The sequence below is a fragment of the Globicephala melas genome, chromosome 16 (genome assembly GCF_963455315.2).
Source record: "Globicephala melas chromosome 16, mGloMel1.2, whole genome shotgun sequence".
Lineage (NCBI taxonomy): Eukaryota > Metazoa > Chordata > Mammalia > Artiodactyla > Delphinidae > Globicephala > Globicephala melas.
The window spans coordinates 69,003,991-69,026,429 of record NC_083329.1 but is presented as its reverse complement, the minus strand read 5'-3'; the positions used below and the strand labels follow the sequence as shown (position 1 = coordinate 69,026,429).

At 42.4% G+C, this 22,439-nt stretch overlaps 1 protein-coding gene and 1 long non-coding RNA gene across 3 annotated transcripts in view; one reads left to right on the top strand and one right to left on the bottom strand.

The window, feature by feature from the left end:
• Window positions 1–22,439, bottom strand: part of LOC115847936 (uncharacterized) — a 297,650-nt gene that overhangs the window by 139,028 nt on the left and 136,183 nt on the right. The window lies entirely within an intron of this gene.
• Window positions 974–4,814, top strand: LOC115847945 (talanin). Its single transcript, XM_060286730.1, is given in 4 exon segments — window positions 974–1,003; window positions 3,990–4,100; window positions 4,439–4,672; window positions 4,674–4,814. Coding segments are annotated over 4 exon segments (516 nt in total).

Here is a 22,439-nt window from a genome sequence, read left to right as displayed (position 1 = left end):
GTTGGAGTAGCTGCACATGCAGCTGTGGTAGGACAGGGCTGTCTGACTCCCACCTTCATTTCATCTCTCTCCATCCTCACACCAGTGAAGGAAAGTTTTGTTTTATTTTGAAAAACACTGCCCCAACGTTATGCTCCGAGAAGTATTAATATCAGCAAAAAACGGACTTGTCTATCTTCCTGACACTCTATTTTGAGGCCTATCAAAGACCTAGGCTTACTTCCGTGAGAGCAGAAAACAACCAGCATGGCCCCTCAAGGATGAAATCAGGAATGATCATCACCTCGTTTTTGACCATTCAAGGCTTCCTGATACTTACTGTTGAAAAAGTGTCTGTCACGTAATAATGGTTCATGAAATTTTGTTAATAAATTAATGAGTGAATAAATTACTCTTAATTAAACCATATTTTAATATCTAATGTTTAGCAATATTTAACATTTATCAAGAATGTTTTGAATTTATGAGGTATAAACAGAATGGGAAGGAAAAAGGAGAAGGAAAAGGGGGTTCCGGAGTCCAACAAGTCAGACTGCACGGACCACAGGACAACCTGCTCTGTTTTGCATCAGACTCCCCTGTAAAACGGGATAATGGTAACTTCCCCATATGGCTGTTGTGGGTTTTAAATGACTTAATTATGTAAAATGCTTATAACAGGGCCTGGCACATGGCAAACTGTCAGTAAACGTCAGCTACTACCCTCCCTTCCTCCTCCTCCACTTCCTTCTCTCCATATACTCAAGATTTTCTGATCTGGAATTCCATCCTCCTGCTGGTAATCAACTGTACCTGTGGACCCTTCCATATACTATGGGATACGCTGATGGTGCTTCACAGTGCCTACATTAGAAATATTTGAAAATTTTAAATAAACTTGACACTGAAATTAGCTTCACTCGGCAATGATACCACCTCAGACATTCCTCCTGGGTCAAATACTGTCACTGTGCGGAGAGAACAATGAAGCAACATGGCCACAGTCAATCTGGTGACTGAAAAGGCAATTTAGGTTCTTGTTCTCATTCATCCAACAAATATTTGTTAAATGGCAGGAACACCAGGCAGAAATCAGACACTGATCTCATCTTAATATAAATTTCCATCAGAGGGTGGGGAAAAATGAGACAGATTGTTAATATAGGTAGAAAGTGATGTAAACCACAGAGAAACACAACTAGAGTGCTATGGACTTCTAGTGTCGGGAGAGACTGGTTTCTGCTGGGGACTCAAGAAAAGAGAGCACAGTTCACACAGATGCAGGTCACCAACGCGTGCCATGGGTAGTGACTCATCTCATCTTAAGACAGATGCATGAGGATTTGGTCTTTGCCCAGGTGGTTTTCCTCTAGAATTGTAATGCAGGCCAAGTTTGTCATGCCTTATACTTTTATACCAGCAGCCCCCCCCACCACCACCATAACTCTCCCAGCCACTGCAGCAATGCATCCAGACCTGGATCTTGACCCACACTCCTCCACATCATCACCCTGATGGAAATGTCCCCGTTGTATCTCCCTTGCTCTTCAGGGTCCATGGGTGGCAGTGGGCCAATCCTTAGAGGAGAGTTCACCAGCACCACGGGCATCACACATTTGACACAAGGGACCTCTGAAGTCACAAACACATTCTGCCTGTGTTTAAAGCTGTGGCCCATGGTATTGTGTATACCTAGTCAATGGTAATAACCAATCAATGGGTCTGACCAGCTCAATTAAAACAAAACCTGAATAACTGGCTGGGCAACTGCAAAGGTTAATGCAGCTTCAGTTTGGTTAACACACTGAAATCTCTATTAATGGCATCAGCTAGAATTGTGCTGACTGTAATCTGTTCACCAAAACTTGGAGGTCCTAAGAAAGCCATAGGGCTTTAACAGCTTGACTTATCAGGCAAAAGAATAAACATTTTTAGATAAAACATATCACAAAGAAATAATGAAATTTTTTTCATGTTTTAAGCACGCTAATTGCAAAGATGTATGCATGTGGTTTTGCAGATGTCTTTCCAAGTTGCATCTTTGCCTTTGTCAATATAATATCATCTCATCTTGGTATACGATTGTGTGATTTGGGTAACACATTAGTCTCTTACAAGATAGTATTCTGGAAAGGTCAGCACTGTGCCAACCCACCCACAGCCTCTTCTGAGGGGATCTACCCTGCCCACACTTCCTGCCACAGGGGCAGGCCCAGGAAGCCATGTTTAGTACTCGGAGCCCCACATCCTCTGTCCATAAATGATTGGCTGTGGCCCAGGCACCTGAACCAACGGTACACAATCCATAGGCTGGTCAGGGAGTTACAGTCTGCCCTGGAAGAAGGACTGGACCAATCAGATTCTCTCTTAGGGCCCTGAGCATGAAGAAAAATAGCCATCAGTTAGCACTAGGACGAGATGAAGTAGACATATAGCATGTCACTTCAATCACAGAAGTCAAAGATTCCTGCTGCTGAAGGGCTGGGAGGCTTCTTGAATCTAGAGTCACCTTTGAGCTCTGGGCTCTTTGAGGCCAAGATTTAATATGGCTCCCGTTCTTGGATTTCCACAAACATTCCTTTACCATTTAAAAATAAAGTGACATAATACAATATGCTAAAAGCCCTTTGTCTTGAGCTAGCTTAAATGACTTTCTGTTCCTTGCAAGTAAGAGAGCCAGACTAAAACCAATGGGAGATTGAAACTGTGTCCCAACTGAATGCCTGGGCCACAAGGCCTTCTAGAGAAATTACAAGAAGAAAGACAAACTGACAACGTCTTAGCCATTACTGGGAAGGCAACAGAAACCAAAAAAAGAAAAAAAGGAACTGAAAGGCTTTAAAGACGATTTGGAAAGTTTGTGTGTATATGCCTCCCTGTTGGGTATGCAGTGACTTGTAGAACCAGCACCATGAATGGAGAAGACATAGTCTCACTGAGCTCTCTCTCATGAGTGAAACCAAGTATTTTAACAACCAAACTTAAAATAGACTATGAATGACGGCTGGTTATGAGATATGCTAAATGTACAGGAATCACAGTGATTGAAGCCAATTCACGAGAAAAACAGGATAATAATGTTAGAGGCGGCCTCAAAAGCAGGTGCTCGTTTAGGGTGTGTCTATATGGCCCTGGTTTTTGTTTCCACTGAACTTTGGAAACTAAATGACACTGCTCTCTATTTTAAAATGGAAATGTATTGGTTCATATAGACTGTGTCTAAATAAAACACAGTTTCCAAATATCTCCTCAATGGTAGCATTTCTTGGCCAAAGGTATTTCATGGCTTGGGGTTAAATATAATTTGGCCACTACCTAAATATTCCAGTTGATTTAGAAAGTGAATTATTATCATGTTTGATCTATGAAGACATTCCACCAGTTTAAAAAATAAACTATTTGTAGATAGAAGTTTTCACTACTTGAATCTGTTTTTCTATACCTGTATTATATAAATTATGTGTTCTTGCCTGGGGGAAGCAGTGTGGGGAAGTGGTTAAGTGATGGACTTTGGAAACAGATAGCCCTGAGTTCAAATCCAGACTCAGTGATTTTTTTCTAGTCATATGGCCTTGGGCAAGTTAGTCCTGCAGTTTCTTTATTTCTCAGACAAGGATGATGAAATAATAGTACATACCTTACAGGATGTACGAATTAAATGAATAAAGGTATATAAAGTGGCTACAGCAGTGCCTGGTAGGTTATTTCCTATAAATAATCTAAAAATGTTTACTACTATTATGTGTATTACTTTCATCGAACTCACAAACTAAATCACTGAGTGCATGCAAATATTGTCCTTGGTGTGTACTTCTGTAATCTTGTTTAAAACTCACAGTAGGAGGGTAGGAATTATCATCCCAATTTTACTGTAGTAGAAATGAGGTATAGAACACAAATTAACTAATTTGCTAAAGGTTGCCTAGTTACTAAATGGCAAAGCCAGGATTCACTGATTTACTCATTAATCTATTTAACATGTTTTTCATTGAGTACTGGCTGCACACTAGCCTGGATGCTGGAATATAGACAGGAATCAAGCAGACATAAATCCTTGCTCTCATGGAGCTAAGCTTCAGCTAGAGGAGATAAACAATGGGAAGGGGAGAGGGAGCAGGCCTGTGTGTTGGGCAGTGGGTGGAGTTCAGAATGCAACTGTGGTTATAACAGGTAACTAGGGAAGGTCTCACTGAAAATAGGATGTTTGAGGAAAGGCCTGAGAGAGGAAAGGAAGCAGGCCATAGGGGTAGCTAGGGGGAAAGCTTCTGGGCAGAATAAAGAGCATGTGCAAAGGCTCTGAGGCAGGAGTGTGCCTGGTGTGTTCCAGGAACAGCAAAAGATGGCCGAACAGAGAAAATAGGAAGAACAACAGGAGATGAGATAGAAGAGGGGAGAACTTGGCTGATACTGGTATTTGCTTTAGAGGCGCCCCCCATCTCACCATGTTTATGTTAACTAGGGCTTTGCCTCCACAAAGGCAAACCATTTTAAGAAGCTGCTGATGGAAGAGTCTCCCCTTTGGAAAGGCCATCTTCCCTCCCATCATCTCCATCCCGTAGAGAGGAAAACCCAGGCTTGGTGTTGGCAGTCAGGCAGTTCATCAGAACTGAAACCACCTAACCAGCATCCACCGCCCCCCCCCCCCGCCACCGCCCCTCTCCCGCCCCCCTTGCCGACTGGAAGCAACCATGACGATGGTGCTCAGAGCCCTTGCAGAGGTGTGCTGTGGTCTCTCTGAGCTCATCACGGCACCTTCCTATGCAGGAGTTTCAATTCAAGGTCATTTTTGGTTCCTTTTAAGTAGCAGACTCAGAACCAGATCTATTCAAGTGTAGGAACAGTGCAAACACATTAATAGCCAGACCCTAGTGGGAGTTTTATTTTCCATTTCCTCTTCCCCCATATTTATTTGTTTCTTTGTCTCCTCTGTGCAGTAAGGGTGACCCTGCATGACATTTTCAGATGAAACTTAAAAAGGTAGGGGGGAGAATGGGAAGCTGTCACCCTGTGTTGGAGCCAGCTCTTCTCCAGACCCTGTCAGGCTCTGGAGTTGGGCTGCCTGGGTTCATATCTCTGTTTCACCTCTTAGAAGCTATGCAAGCTTAGACAAAACACTCAGCCTCGAAGAGCCTCCGTTTTCCTGTATTTAAATTGGGGATGATGACAGTACCTGCTTAGTTAGGCTCATAGTGGGAATTAAATATAATCATTTAATGATGTTTTAGAATTTAGTCAAAATAGGGAGCTGCCTCCCATTCCTGGAATGCTTTTCATTGCAATGAGAAGGATGTCTCAGGACATTAAGAGGCAGGTGTCCAAATGGATGTGGTTGTCTCTGCATTTTTACTCAAAGCATGATTCAGATATTTCCCACATGCTTCCATCTCTCTGGTAAAAGTTCTATTTTTCCCCAGCTGGGTGGTCCCAGCCCCCCAAGCTGATAAGCCTATTGAGTTCTCAGAAGCAGACAAAGGGAGGTCATAGCCCTCTCTGTGGTCCAGTAGAGTAACTGGCCCACTGCCTCCAATGGGGAACATGGTCTAACTGCACTTATTACATCCCCTGGGGCAGACTCTGAGCTTCTCTTACTTCATACAGGACACTAAGGAAAATGTTTGCAAATTCTCCTGTAGAAAATAAAACAACAAGCAAAGGTCCTTAAAGACAAGAAGGTTTTTTGGCAAGAGAATCTTCAGGGATTGCATTTTTCTGCCTTCAGTGTAATTTATCTTTTGGGAAAAGGGCACACAGAATTTGGTGGATGTTGTGTAATGGTCACAGCCTACTAACCCTATGTGTTCCGGTAGAAAGGAAAAAAATCAGTACACAGTTATGTCAGAAAATCTTCCACAACTGGGTTATAGCAAATGGTCAATATTCTATCGGCATTAGTGTAAATCAGAGAGTAAATGACATATTAGGAATAGCTAAAGCATTTTATAGGAACAGTCAAAGCAACTGTCTTAGGACCATTGTAATTGAAAACATGTGGCCTGGAAATGCTTCTGTAGCTCAATGATTTAAACATATAGAATAACATTTTTTTATTGTCTCAGATGACCATTTTTGAGATGACTTATTATGGTTCCTTAGTAAGCTTCAATAGGCAGAGTCACGTTAAGAGTATAATTTTAAGTTGCTTGGACCTATCATCCCACAGGCTCAGTATCAAATTGTTAAATGACATTGACACAAACCCCTGAATGCCATTACTAAAAAGCCATAGGAAGGATTCCCCACGAATAAGAAGCTTAATGCTATGTGGATAATCACCCCTGACTTACCTCAGCTGTAAATTCAGATTGAGGTGTGCCAGAATTTTTTGAAAGATGCACCACAGATCAAAAGATCCTGGTTTAAAGATAGAAACCCACCAGTTCCACTCCTCATTCTATCCCCAAAGACGTGTCCACCAAAACACATGTGCATGAAAGTTCACAGCAGCTTTATTCATAACAGTCTAAAGTTGAAAACAACTGAATGTCGGACAATAGTAGAATGGATAAACTGTAATATATACATGTACGTATATATACATATATATATACATACATACATATATTCAGTGAAATAATACTCAACAATTAAACATATAACTTTTTTAAAAAAAACATACTGCTATACACAGTAACATGATCGGATCCCAAAACATGTTGAAAAAAAGAAGGCAGACAAAAACATACCAGTTGTATGATTCCATTTACATAAAATTTTGAAGCAGACAAAACTAATCTATGGTGATGGAGGTCAGAAGAGTGATTAACCTGCCCAGGGCAGGGGTGGGAGAGGAGGTCATGGAATCAGAAGGGTACAAAGGAGCCTACGAGATGCTGGGATATTCTGAATCTTCATTGGGGTGGTGGTTCCACGGGTGTATACAATGAAAAATTCACCATCTGCGCCCTTAACATTTGTGCAGTTTACTCTGTTATGCCTCAATTTAAAAAGAAAAGGGATACAAACAAAAAATTAAATACAGAGGCAAACAGGATCTGTGTTATCTGGGTGGCTTTTGTAAGACTCTGGGATCACAAACTCAAGAACTATGACCCTGTGGGAGAGAAAATGTGAATCCCATCCAGTTAGATTTATCCCAGGATTGCTCTGTATTCATTCATCATTAAGCGGCACTGAGACCTATGTGTGCGGGGCAGTGGGCGAGCTGCTGGTGACAGAGTAGAGGGAACAAGACTGTCATATTCCCACTCTGTAAGAGGAGACAACACTCGGAAAGGAACTACACACGATTCCATAATTTTGAAATGTGACATAGACTGTAAGAAGAAAAGCATAGAAGAGCTCTCCTATGAGAAAGATAAGAAGTGGGCCTGATTTTGTTCCATCAGGAAACAAGGAAAGTTTCCTTGAGGAAATTACATATGAACAAAGATGTGAAGCTTGGGTAGGAGTCAGACAGAAGATTGGGGCCAGGGGGAGGGAGGGAGAGACAGGGTGGAGAGAGAAGTGGTAGGGCGGGAGGAGAGAGGAGAGAAGCATGGGCAAAGGCCTCGAGTTCACGGATCCAAAATTCTCAGAGAGTTCTAGCATAGCTAAAGTGTAATGAGTTGTGGGGAGAAGAGGGAAATTAAGTTGAGGGAGGAGGGATAGACTGGAGCCAGGATGTGGAGTGCTTTCCAGGCCAAGATTAGGGTTTAGATCAAATGCCAAGTAGAATTTGAAGAATCAATGGGTTTAAATAAAATCTGATTTGCACTTTGAAAAGATCACTGGTTTCTAAGAAGAGTATATACTAAAAAGAAATAAGAATACAGTCAAAAGAACCAGGTAAAACTATTGAAATAATCCACGAAAGAGAGGACAACTTGAATTGGAATGGTGGCAGTGGAAGTGGAGAAAGGTAGATGGAAATGAGCCAGTCTTTCCAAACTTACTTATCTCATCTTCTGGTCTTCTGGTGACCTTTCTCTTTTCTAAAACACACACACACACACACACACACACACACACACACACACACACACACACATATTCATAGCAGATACTTAACACTCACCCACTAGATCCTAACTGTGATAGGAGTGCAATAATGGTGACACAGGCACAGTAACCCACTAGTACTTAAGAATTCCAATGCATAACTCACTTTGAGAAAAGGAAATCAGGAGTAAATGCTAACATTTACTCAGTTTCACCTATGTGCCAGGTATTGTGCTAGGTACTTTCACATTTGTTTGCTTGTATACTGCTATGGATGGAATATTTGTGTTCCCCCAAAATTCATAATCTCCAATGTGATGGTATTAGGAGGTGGGCCTCTGGGAGGTGATTAGGTCATGAAAGTGGAGTCATAAATGGGAATAGTTCCCTTATAAAAAGAGACCTTCCACCATGTGAGGACACAGCAAGAAGATGGCTGTCTATGAACCAGGAAGCAGATTCTCACCAGCCTACAGGACTGTGAGAATAAATTCCCATTATTTATAAGCTGCTCACTCAGTCTATGATACTTTTGTTATAGCAGCCTGAACAGACTAAGACATAGCCTGAACTGGATATTATGATTATTCCATTTTAAGAGGCAGGGAAACTATAGCTTGAAGAGGTTAAATAATTATTTTATTGCAGTCTCACAGGTATTCTAAATGGCAGAGATAGGATTTGAGTTCAGAGATATACGATTCCAGAAGCCATGTTCTTTCTATTACACTCTGCTGATGATCCCTTTATCAAAGGTGAATGTCACTTTAATAACAAACATCAGGAAAAATAATCCAAAGGAATGACTCTCTAATGGTGAAATTTCAGACATTAAAACACCTGGATGAAGACATCAGTCTTCAGAGCCTGTGGGATCATAGCACTTACTATAGGCAACCCCTTCCTCCAGTCTGACTGTGACTAATCACAAGCCCATCTCCATGCACAGGAGCCGGAGACCAGTGATGTTTGAGAGCAACCACAAAGGGGTGGAGGTAGCCCACAGCCTCCAAAAGCAGTGACAGCAAAGCTGAGTTCAGCTCAGGTTTGCATGGGCAGGTACACCCTTTAATAACTCTGAGGCATCTTACACTGGGTTTCATTACAAGTCAGATCTGATTTAGCTCCTGCCTCCAGAAACAACACCAGTCTTGTGGGGAGGGAAGGAGAAAGGGTATGAGAGGCTCACCAATCCTGCTTTGAGGGTGACTTTGCCCAATCACCAGGAACAAATTTCTTTGGGGTGGCCATGTGATCAAAGATACTGTATCCTGAGGGCCTGGGGAAGAGAGATGTATCAGCTAGGGTTTGATCAGAAAAGCAGAGCCGCTGCTTGATTCAGAAATAAAGATTTGTTATAAAGATTACACCCTGAAAAGCTGCGGAAGCTGGTGGACTCGATGGCAGGCTGTTGCCTCTGCGTCCGGTGGGGACCTGAAGTCCAGCGGCTCTGATAATCAGGAAGGAACCCAGGAAAGTGGGGGAAGGAGCGCAAACTGGAAGTGTGGGAAACACTGGAACCAATGAGCACAGGCCAGAACCCATGGCTGTCTCTCATTACCTCCAAACTGGGCAACGCAGGGGACCTGCAAAAGCTGGCACCTTCTCCATGGAACTGCACACACAGCAAGCTTGCAGCTCAGAGAATCTGAAGGAGGAGACTGGGTGGGAGTTGAAGGAACTGGAGGCCCAGGTGCTGCTCCATGCCAACAGGATAAGCCATTAGATCAGCATGAGGTAAGGGGGCCCGCCTGGCACCCCACAACAACCTGCAGAGAGTTGTGGCTGTATCCCTTCTGCCTTCCCCATCTCAAGAAAATTTCTCCTGTGCCAGCCCTAACCTGGAACCATACAAGGAAGAGGATTCTGTGAAACACTGCCAGTTTAGCTAAGTCAACAACAGTACAAAGGTCCATCAAGCGGAAAGCTCTAGAGACAAGTAATTAGATAAACTAAAGGTTTTATGATATGAGTGGAATGGAAAAACAATTCCTATGCGAACCCATAGTGCAATCCTGGCCAGGTCCTTCCACAAGACACACTTGAAATTCAGGCATGCAGTGGGTTAGAATCAATGAAAAAACTATTGAGTGCTGTTGATGTGCAAGGCTCGGTCCTCAGCATCACTGGAGGGGTACAGAGATCTTCACGAGAAGCCTCTGCCCTCACTGGAAGGAAGCTAAGATGGACATGGTACCACATATGCATTTCCACACAATGCATCCTTGGATGCCTTCAGTAGACTTCCACAGGTTGCTTGATGTTTGATTGGTAGAACAAACTAGCATCACCAGACCGGGTTCAAATTCAGCCTTGCTCCCCACCAGACATATGATTTTGGGCAATTTACTTAATTGCTCTGAGCCTCCATTTCCTAATATATAGAGGTAGTAATAATACTTCATATGTTGATTATAAGCATAAAAAGAGATCAAGTATGTTAAGCACTGGAACAGAGTAGGTACTCAATAAATGGAAATGGCAGTCATTTCAGTTTTTAATCATCCTTATCATCATTGTATCATCATCCTCATCACCAGCATCACTATTCCTTTTTAGACCCAAAGCCTATCTGAATGAGCATGTGGCATACAGACCCACTAATACACAAAATACACGTGAGTGCCCAACCCCTTAATGAATCAGCAGTTTGAATAAGCCAGCGTACTTCAGGTATTTGTTTGTTCATTCAATAAATGGTAAACCCTAACCCTACTGTGCAAGACACATGTGGCCCAAACATGATATATAAGTCTCAAATGACAAGTGTAAACAATGTCCTTAGGAGTTACAATTTCAGTTCAACAAACATGTCCTGGGACTTCGTCGAGTTGACAGGAGGGAAATACCACTGTGGCTTATAGTGGTCAAGGTTTCAGAGAGCAAGTAGCATTGGGGTTCATCGTGACAAATGGGTGGTGTTTTACACCGTGAGGCAGGAGGGGTCACTCCTGGAGCTGCGTACGAGGTGAGCATTGGGCTGGAGACTGGAAAGCCCTTGCATATCCAGAAGGGAGTGAGGAGAGCAGAGAGGGTTTGTCAGGGAATAAATAGGTCAAGAAGCAGATTGTGCATTGCTTTGAATGCCAAGGTCAGGAGTTCAGATTCTGTCTTGTGGGCAGCAGAGTTATCAAAGGTCACAAAGAGAAGGGGTGCAACAAAAGCCAAGATTCAGGAAAACTAACATGGTGAAAGTCTATGGGCTATACTGAACTGGGGAGAGACTGTAGAAAGGAAGGCCAATTGGAAATCCTGTGACAAATTCACAAAGTACCGAGAGGTCTGAACTGAGACAATGAGAGTGCAAAGAGGAACGACAGAATTATTTTGAAGGGAAGAAGCACTAGTTCACGGTGCCTGCTTGCACATAAGGAGATGTTAAAGATGAGCCAAGACTCCAGCCTGGGCAGCATGAAGAGAAATAGGGAAGTTGGGGGCAGGGAGTGAAAAAGAGAAAAGAGGCTATGATCCATGTGGAGATTCAGTGAGTACCACTAAAGACACAGGGTCAGGAGGTGAGGCTAGAGGTTAAGATCTGGGATAAGCTCCCTGTGGGCTGGCTGACAGCAAAGTAGATGACATGAGAGAAGGACTGACTGAACTTGGGGAGTGCCTAAATGCAGGGAGGTGCAGGAGGTACCAGAGAAAGAACAGGCAGAGACCTAGCCTCCCGTAAACCTAAAGAAAGTATCCATTTGCTGATGGGAAAGAGCAAAGACCTCCAAATCCCTGTAATTCTTCAAGATGCAATGATGGTCATTTCTATAAGAGAAGAATCATTTTGCAGACCCAATGGCTAAAGAGACAACACAGTCCAACTGAAAGAAAAGAGACAATCGTTCACTCAGAAGAAGTTGAATTAGTGCCCACATTTTGGTCAGGATGGCTATAGTCAGCATCCGCAGGAAACACATGGCACACACAAAGGACCGAGTAGGGATGAAGAGACTGTTTACAGGCATTAGGTTCAGCCACAGTGGTGACTGTTATCCTCTCCAACCTGAAGAGGAGAAGAGGTACTGATATTACCTGAAGTGCAGTGAGGGCTAAAGGAGTAGAAGAGGCTGTCCAATCAGAGCTGTGGCTGTAGGAGAACATAGCTGCTGCCAAACCTCTAATGGCCAAAGAGAGAGCAAGAGGTATAAACCTTTCTCTCCTCCCACCTTTTCATTTCTGATCAGCACACCTCATGGGTCAAACTCAACCAGAAGCCACAAGATGAGGAAGGTCTAGTTAATGCAGTCTGTAGTATTCAGCCTCCTAGAGCAAAAAGCAGGGCAGAAAAGGGTGGAAGACAGATCTTGGGGAGAAAATGGAGAATCATCAGAACATTGACCTATTATAGTTCCTTAGTTCAACATTATCCTCTGAGTGGAAGTAGAAATAATTAATTTTTATCATTAATTATACACATTTGTACAACATTTTCTGCTTCATAAAGTGTTTGCACATAGATTATCCCTTTTGAGCTACACAGTATCCCTGTGAAGTAGATAAGACCATGCTATTCAGGTCTACTTAACTCTGAAGCCCAGAGAAGTTAAATGATTTATTCAAAGTTACAGTCAAATGGCAAGTGAACTGTGAAGTTCCTGTTAGAAATAAGGCCCTCTGACTCCTAAGCCAGTGCCCCTCCCCAGGTGTTAAAATTAATTTACCTGGGAAGATGCTCCTGCTGTGAAAGGCATTAGGACATAGCTGTCCCAAGGGTGGCATGCCGTGTAGCCCGAGCCTGTTGGGTTACAGGGCCTTCTGGAGTTGTTTTCAATAAGCAAATATTCCTGACACTTCAATTATCCCAAGCCAAACAATGAGCACACTGTACAAGAAGTTTCATAAATTTCATTCAGTTGGATGCAATGAGAATAATATAAGTCAAAGCTTTGTGTGTATCCCCTGAAGAAAAAAAAATCACCCAACAAAACAGAGATTGTTGTAATGGAAACATCTAGGCCAGAAAAAAAGGCAACACAGGCTCTGTGTTTCAGGAACCTGGCTCTGATTCTTTCATCTCATCACCGGTCTCAGCAAAGAAACGTGTCTCTGTCAGGAACCCTGTACTTTCCATTCTCCTACAAATTAAAGCAAGGCATTCTTACATATGGACAACTCCAAAATCGTGTTTGATAAAGTGTTTTTGTTAACTTTCCTATGTTTGGTGTCTTGTCATTTCCATATATACCCTCTCAAGCCAATCCCTCTATCCCACTGTGTGACTTGTGTCCCCTAATAAAGATATGTTGAAGTCCTAACCCCCAGTACTTCAGAATGTGACCTCACTTAGAAATCAGGTCCATAAAGAGGTAATCGAGTTAGAATGAGGTCATTAGAATGCGCCCTAATCCAATATGACTGGTATCCTTTTAAAATGGGAAATCCGGACATAGACACCCAGAGAGGGAAAATGATATGAAGAGACAGGGAGAAGATGGCCATCCACAAACCAAGGAATTTCTGAGGCCACCAGAAGCTAGGAGAAAGGCTGGGGACAGCTCCTTCCTTACTAATGTCAGAATGTGTACACACTTATACCCAAGATGTAGCCAGGAACATGGTAGCTATTTTCTTGGCAAAACTCAAGGTTTTATAGAAATATGTCCGAAGAGAGTCTTAGGAAATTTTATATAGATTAAATATTGTTCCTCTCTTCCACCTATAGAGAACAGCTCTAGTGACATTAGTCACTAGACTAATGGATTAATTCTAGTGACAATGTCTGATATGTCGATACCTGAATTAATCAGGACACTTTTGGTTATAAGTAAGAGAAAATCCATACCAAAGTGGTTTATGCAATAAAGGCAACTTCCTGGCTCCCATACCTGAAAATGCAGATGTAGTCTGGGCTTTAGGCATGGCTTGATCAAGGCTCTAGACTATGTACTTCTTTCCATCTTCCTCTTTTGTGTGTTGATTCCATCCTCAGGCTGGTTTCCCTCATGGTACCAAAATGACTGCAATGGTTCCAGCTTGCAGTCTAAACCCAATACTTCCCAGAAGAAGAAGGCTTCTATGTCCCAGAATCCCCAGCAAAAGTCCTGAATGTGGCGCTGATTATACCATCCCTAACCAATCCTAGGGGAAAGCCAAGTGTTGACTGGCTTGTGCCTGACTTGTGTGGTCCAATCATTGGCAAGAGGCCTGGGATTCCCTGATGGCTTAGATCATTCATAGCCTACTTCTGGAGCTGGAGGTGAGCGATCAAACCACCAAGCTGCTACTGATGGAAGACAAGCAAAATGGGTACTGAGGAATCACCAAAATGTCCAATCCAGGACTAAACCTAACCTTTGCACATTAACCTTAACATATCAACTTTAACATAAAACCTTACCATATCGACATTGTGAAAATCTGACTTTTAGAAAAACATGAGCTTGGGCTAAAACCATCTGCTAGAATGTGAAATCCAGAATATGAAGGTTTCCTTTCATATCTCAGGAGGGGTTGTGAGTAGAGGAGGTGAGATTGTATTTATTTTATTTATCAAGCACTGTTTCAGTTACTATGGCTACATAGAATTTATCTCAAAACTTAGTGTCTTAAAATAACAATATTACTTATTATCTCTCCTGGTTTCTGTGGATCAGGGATTGAGGTCCAGCCTAACTGGGCATATCTGGCTCAGGGTCTCTCCTGCGGTTGTGGCTATAAGGCAACTGTGGCTGAGATCATCTCAAAGGCTTCTTTGCTCACCCAGCAGGCACCCGATCTGGGACAACTCCAACAGCTGAGGCTCCTTGGCGATCTCTCTCTGTTCCTACGTTGTCTCTTAGTGTGATCTCTCCAGAGTAGTAGCTTCAGGGTAGGGCTCCCAAGGTATGTGTGTGTGTGTGCGCGCACATACATATTCATGTACAGAGAAAGACAGACCGAGAGAGACAGAGTGACAGGCAGACCCATATGACCTAGCCTTGGAAGCCAGAGCTTCACTTCTGCAGCGTTGTGTTCATCAAGGCAGTCACAAAGTCCCACTGGGTTCAAGGAGAGGGGAAGTAGACTCCACTCCATAATAGGGAATGTCAAGGTTCTTGAAGAGCATATGGGACCAGAAAATTTCTGTCTGTGTACGGAAAATACAATCTGCCACACTCAGAGCATTTGTATACCATACATTGTTCTAAGTACATTGCAAATATCAGCTCATCTAATGAATAGGGTACTAGTCTTTCTTTTCCAGATGGCAGATGCTTTCTGTGTCCCACCCATGTCTCCTTGGTCCTCACTATTTCAGCATCTATCAGTTCAACTTCTAAACGCCAAAACTTGGCCTGAGAGCTTCTGCTGGCCAGAAGTTCTCAGGAGCCTTCTGTGTTCCGGCATGACAGATTTATTGGGGAATAAATATCCTCCAGGAGCAGCCATCAGCTAGTAATTGACAGGAGTTGGTGTATAAATTCCCTGGCTCCCTCGCCCCTTAGTGGCAGGGTGGGGATTTAATTCTGAGGCATGTGTTCTACCCTGATCCCCAGAGTTCCCCAGGGGGATTAAGCTCCAGTGGCTCACAGCGGTGACCTGCTTGATAACACAAATTGAATGGCTGCCTTCCTTTCCCTGTCATCTTCCCACCACCATACAGGTGTCTCCTGTACCTCCCTAATAAACTACTTGGATTTGAAGTTTTCTTGGGGAACCCAAACTAAAACTTTAACCAGCCCAAGATTACTCAGCTAGGATTCTGAACCCAAATTACAACTTCAGGTAGCTTTGAGAAGCCCTTTCTTAGTACCTTAAACTATGTGACATTAGGGAAAAGGCAGTGTTGAGAATAATGAGCTCTGGGAGAGAAGTCAGATACTCCATTGCATGGGATGCTCCAAGGTTACATCCACCAAACATTTTTTGAGCTTCTACTATGAGCTGGGCATTGGGCTAAATCCCAGGGAACCTCAGTTCTCTAATTCTGGAATGCGCATAAAAATTCCTGGTCAAATTCCCCTTCAAAGCTGTGATAGAAATCGTAGTGAGACTTTCAGATGAGAAAGCCCTCTTCCAGTGGAAGACTCATTTTGGTAGCACTGCTTCTGGGACTTCAGCATGAACCATTAGGGAAGGGACTAGAGTGATTGTATTAGTCAGCTTGGTCTGCCACAACAAAATGCCACAAATTGGGTGGCTTAAACAACGGAAACTGCTTTTTCTCATGGTTCTGGAGGCTGGAAAATCCAGTATCATGGTGCCAGCCAATTCAGTTTCTGGTGAGGGATCTCTTCCTGGCCTGTAGGTAGCTGGCTTCTTGCTATGTCCACACTGTTGGGGGTGAAGGAAGCAGGAGGGGAGAGAGACAGAGATAGAGGGGGAGAAAGAGGCAGAGACACAGAAAGAGACAGACAGACAGACAGAAAGAGCACTGGCTGTGGTCTCTTCTTTTAAGGACACTAATCTATCAGATCAGGGCCCTTCCCTTACGGCCTCATTTAACCTTAGTTACTTCCTTATAGGCCCTATCTCTAAATATAATCACATTAGGGTTTAGGGCTTCAGCATATGAATTTTTGGGGGGCATAATTCAGTTCATAGCAGTGAGATTCTGATACAGATTACTGCAGGGATGTACACCTTTTAAAGCATTTTTATTTTGTTTGGTTAGCACTCATTATCCAAGAAAGTTGAAGGAAGAGGTGCTTTTGACTTCAAAGGATAGTTTTAAAATGTAAAAGGCATCATATTTTTGTGACTGGTTGACCCATTACCCCATCTTAAGGAAGCCCTTTCAGAGGCCTCGCAGGGCAATTCACCCTGCTCCATTCGTAGGAGGGGGCAGTCTCTGAGTCCAAGTGCTTTCATTAAATCATCCTCCATTTTTTCTTAGAACCCAGAGTTGTTTTCTTGGGAGCAGGCTGTCTCTCTTGTTCTCTGGACTTCTAAGCGATGCCTGTGTGATGAAAATGGTCTAGATTAGAAGCACGCTGCTTTGGCCAAATAGCTGGATTTTATAGCAGGTAATTCAATCAGCACAATCTTGGGCTTTAAACAAGAAACTCCAAATGATGAATCTAATCGTTCTCCCTTTTCTCTCTCTTCATAGGTTAATCAACAATCATTGACTACATATTGACTGAACACTTTTTAGGTGTTAGGCATTGTGCATATGCTTTTCATGGGGCTCTGCCTTCAAGCAGCTAACAGAAATAAGAAGAAAAGCACTGAAAAAGCAGCGTGACCAAGCCATTGTAGCAGACCTGTGGATGCCCAGTCTATCTTCACCTGGCTTCAACTGAGAGAGACCCTTTATCACATTCTGGCAACTTTTCACTCAGGTGTTCATACCGTTCTTGTTCTCTGCCTGAGGGTTTGCTCTGGCACCACTGGGGGCAACCGTCAGTCAACAGGGGATGAGAGTGGGTGGATCAATGCCCAGCCTCCCATATTCCAGTGGAGGGTCCTGAGGAGACAACACAGTTTCCCAGAGAGTCCTCAGAAGGAGTGTGGGAAACTCCCAACCTCATCCATTCATCACCCTGTATCCAGTGGTAACCCACATTTTACTTTTCTCCCTCTTTGTCTCATCTTCTGCATTGCGTCATTTGTGGTTCCCAGATAAACTACCTGCACCTTCACCTTTGTCTCGGCATCTTCTTTTGGGGAACTCAAACTAAGATAGCCATTATGGCTGGAAAATACCCAGGACATGGGCTACCCTCTCCACACCAGAGCTCCTGACAGACATGCATATCAACCATGGCTTCTTCCCACTGAATCTGGAAAATGTCTTAGACTTCCTCTCTGAGCAGCTACTGGGAGTTGACCAGTATTGGCATGTGGGATGAAATTCACTTTCCATCCCAGGCATGAAGAATAAATGCTAAAAAAGCAGTAGTCAAGAAATGCTTTAGGAATTTAGAGGCAAGAGAGTTAGACTGGGGTCAGCTGGAGAGTGGAGAAAGTATTCACAGAAGTAAGACCTGTACTGGACCTAGAAGGGTTGTCACCATCTTGGTAGAGCTTCCTGGATGGTGGGTAACAGTGCAGAGAGGGGAATGTGCCAGGTATGTTCAGAGAGAACAGAGCTTACATTGGCTCTGGCAGGTGGATTATGTTGAAGGATCTCAAGAATTTTTTTTCCTTGTGACAAAAACAAGTGTATGTTTTAGTTTCTTGACTTTCTTACTTCTGGTGACTTTGAACTTCTCCCAACCTCATCCATTCATCACCCTGTATCAAACTTTGAAACTGCTCCCTCCACAATCTTGAACTCAGAACATTGTTTTTCTTTTTTTCCTCTCTGTGCTCTCCCTTTCACAGCTCTCATCTCCTCCTATCTACACCTATAAATATGGACATAAACTACGAAAATGGTTCAGAAATTTCTGCTATCCCTAATTTTAGTTATTGGATGGACATTTCCAACTAGCTATCTTAACAGCATCTCAAAGTCAACATGTCCGAAGTCACACTCATCTTCACCAACAAAACAAGGTGGCTTTCTGCTTCCTAGTTTTCTGAAGGATATCACCATTCCTCCATCAACCCCACTCTCAGAACCCTGGAGAGGAGAAAAGAAAACTAATCTAAATAGGATGCCAGGCACCACGCTGGGTATTTTCATACCTTGCCTCATTTAATCCTCACAACAGGCAAGGAGGTAGGCAATATTATCTCCATCTTTAAATAAGGAAACAAAGGCTTAGAGGGGTTAAAGAATTTGCCTGAGGTTAGAAAACAGAGATAAAAGTAGTTTAAAAAAATAGAACTGGGATTCAAACTCAGGTCTGTTTGACTCCAAAGTTTGTGTTCTCTTCATCCTTCACCAAGATCTTTTATTTTCCTTTGAAATATCTCTTGCATCTGTCTATCCCTTCCATTCCTCCGCACCACCACTACCACACCTATTCAACGACACACCCAATGGGGGAAATCTCCAATAGGGCACCCTGCTTACAACAGACAAGGGGGGGGCAGCTGTACACAACACAGCAGTAGGTGCTGGCTATGGGGAGCTGATGTACAACCTGTCCCAAGGCCTCAGGGAATTTACAGTCAGCATAGACAATAGGAAGGAGGTGGTGGGAAGAAAGTGAGAGGAAAGGGTAGGAGGTAGAGAGAGAGGAGGAGAGGAATTGGGGGTGGGCTGTGGAGAGAATCTGCCAGTCATGTGGTTTGCCATGGAAACCTTTGGTCGGCTCCACCCAGCCTATTTCTGGGCACTCTCCCTCACCCCTCCCTGCTATCCAAGCAGGTACAATATGAGCAATCACGATTGTAGATTGTGACCCTCTTCCCCTGACACTGTCCTAAATGCAAAAGCAAGCAGCCTAAAGAAACTCTTATGGGTGTGAATGTTTGTAGATGTTGGTTGTATTTCTTTTCAATATTATTAGCTAATATTGCTGAGCTTTTACTAATGGGCCAGACTCTGTACTAAGCACTTTGTAGGCCTTACGTTATTTAATCTTCACAAGAATCACAACGCACTTTGCAGAGTGGCAAGTTAGGCTCATGGAAATGTTCCTGGGGTCCCAATGTTGAGATGGGTGGAGGCAAAGCCAAGTCTGACACCTCTGGAGGTGCCTACACTTCACCACTGTATTAAACTGCTAACCTAGTATAACCTTCAAAAAAAAAAGGTTTCCTGTTACAAAAGTAACATAGTCATACTGTGTGTGTGTGTGTGTGTCTGTGTGTGTGTGGTCACTGTAAAGTATGGATAAACAAAAGAGAAGAAAATGAAAAATCCTATTATACCACCATCCAGAGATAACTACTGTTAACATGTTGGCATAGGGGCTCCCACATTTCTCTGTGCCTATGCATACTAAAAATAGGATTACAGTGTTTACAGTTTTGTAAATTTTGTTCATGAAACAATATATCATGCATTTCTTCTATGCTACAAGAGGCTATGTAGGGCTACTTTATTGCTTTGACTGGATGTACCATAATTTATTTAACCAATTCTTTATTGTTAGACATTTAGGGTTTTGTTTTTGTTCTTTTAGCTTTTCATTCTTGTAAATAATTATGTGATGGACATCTGTGTGGTTGAAGCTTTCCAACCAGGCTCCTCATAGCCCCCTCCAAATCCTTTGCCACATGGCAGCTGGGAGGATCATGGCCTTGGCATACGATTCTTCATCTGCTTGGAGTGCTCCTTCAAGCATGCTGTGTCTCAGGACTTAGCCAAAATGCATCTTCCTCCAAGAGGCCTTCCTATACTGCCCAGGCTAGATCAAACCTCTTGGTTGTTTGTGGGCATAGTCCCTACACAGCTCCTTCATTGCTTTTAACATAGGTATGATTACTTAATTGGCCATGTAATTCTTTGTCTAATGGTGATCTTCCCTTCTAGATTATTAGTTTCATGAGAGCAGTGCTGTGACTCCATTTTTCTCTGTGCTATCTCCGGAGCCTAGTAAGGGCACATAGTAGGTACTTAATAAGTATTTTTTGAATAAATAAATGAGTGAGCCTTTGTGGACATCCTTGACTGTTAAGTAAAGCTAAAGAATGGATCAAAGAGCATACACATTTTTAAGACTTTTTATATATTATTCAACTGTCCTCTAGAAAAGTAGTAATAATTCTCATTTCTATCACTAGTGTGTAGAGGGCAGGTCCCCCTTTTGTGTGTCTTCAGCCAAATCATGACATATTTTTCGAAAGCCAACTTGTTAAATGGTTGGCCAAACTGCATCAATCAGTATTAGAGCTTCCCCGCAAAATCAAGCTGTGTATAGACAGGACAGTAAATTTCTATTTTAAAAATGTACTCTGAATCCATAGAGCTGATCTTTCTGCTTTTGTATTTATTGTTACTTTATGATATAAGTTCCACTCTCAGATCCTAGGTTTTTTAATTATTACAATGACGATCATTTGCTGGGAATCTACTGTGTCAATATGCCATGCTCATCCTTTTCCTGCATTGCCTCATGTAATCCATGCACAGCCCTAATGAGATAAATATCATGATTACTCTCAATCACAGATGAGTGATTGAGACACAGAGAGATTAGGTGACTTGCCTGAGGTCGCACTGTTATCCAGTGACAAAGCTGATATTTGAATGCTCACAGTCTTTCTTTTTTAACTTTTTATTTTATATTAAAGTAGAGCTGATTAACAATGTTGTGATAGTTTCAGGTGTACTGCAAAGTGATTCAGTTATACATATACATGTATCTATTCTTTTTCAAATTCTTTTCCCATTTAGGTTGTAACATAATATTGAGCAGAGTTCCCTGTACTATACAGTAGGTCTTTGTTGGTTATCCATTTTAAATATAGCAATGTATACATGTCAATCCCAAACTCCCTAACTATCCCTTCCCCCTGGTAACCATAAGTTCATTCTCTAAGTCTATGAGTCTGTTTCTGTTTCATACATAAGTTCATTTGTATCATTTATTTTTAGGTTCCACATATAAGTGATATCATATGATATTTCTCTTTGTTTGACTTACTTTACTCAGTATGACAATCTCTAGGTCTATCCATGTTGCTGCAAATGGCATTATTTCATTCGTTTTAGTGGCTGAGTAATATTCCATTGTATATATGTACCACGCCTTCTTTATCCATTTCCCTGTCGATGGACATTTAGGTTGCTTCCATCTCTTGGCTATTGTTAGCAGTGCTGCAATGAACACTGGGGTGCATGTATCCTTTTGGACCATGTTTTTCTCCAGATATATGCCAGGAGTGGATTGCTAGATCACATGGTAGCTCTACTTTTAGTTTTTAAGGAATCTCCATACTGTTCTCCACAGTAGATGCACCAACTTACATTCCCACCAACAGTGCAAGAGGGTTCCCTTCCTTCCACACCCTCTCCAGCATTTCTTGTTTGTGGATTTTTTGATGATAGCCATTTTGACTGGTGTGTGAATGCACACAGTCTTGATTCTAGAGCCTGTGCTCTTAACTAAGCTTCCAGTTTCAACAAACAGCCCTGCCTTTTCAGATCTCACTTTCAAGCTAACCTGAGTTTGAAAAAAAGTCTTGTATCCAACACTATTTCAAAATCGTTCTTCTAGGGACGGATAACTTAACTACCTAGTACATACTATATGGCTTACATCAACTCATTTTCAGTATTTTTATTTCGGTATTATTATTACTGCCATTTTACAGATGATAAACTGAGGCTTGTGTAACTTGCCCACACAGCTAGGAAGTGGCAGAACAAAATCTGAATCCACAACCTATAACCCCTTTCTACCTTCCCCAGCTGACTCCCAACTACTACACGTTGCTTATTCACCTAGCAATTTTTTAGCTAAGATTTTCATGAGACAAACTCATCTGCTAGAAAAAGTAATACTTGTCTAGGAGATAGAAGATATTAGTTCTAATGTCGCCAATAACTAACTTCGTGATCTTGGGCACAAAGAAATTCCGAACTCTAAAGTCCCTTCCAATTCTAAATTCTGCAACTACATGCATGGGGCAGTGGAAAGAACACAAACTTTGATAACATCAAAAAGATGTTTTCAAAATGTGACTTGCCACTTTCTGGCTGAAGAATCTTGGTCACGACAGTTAAACTTTCTGAACTTTGATTTCCTCATCATTGAAACTGG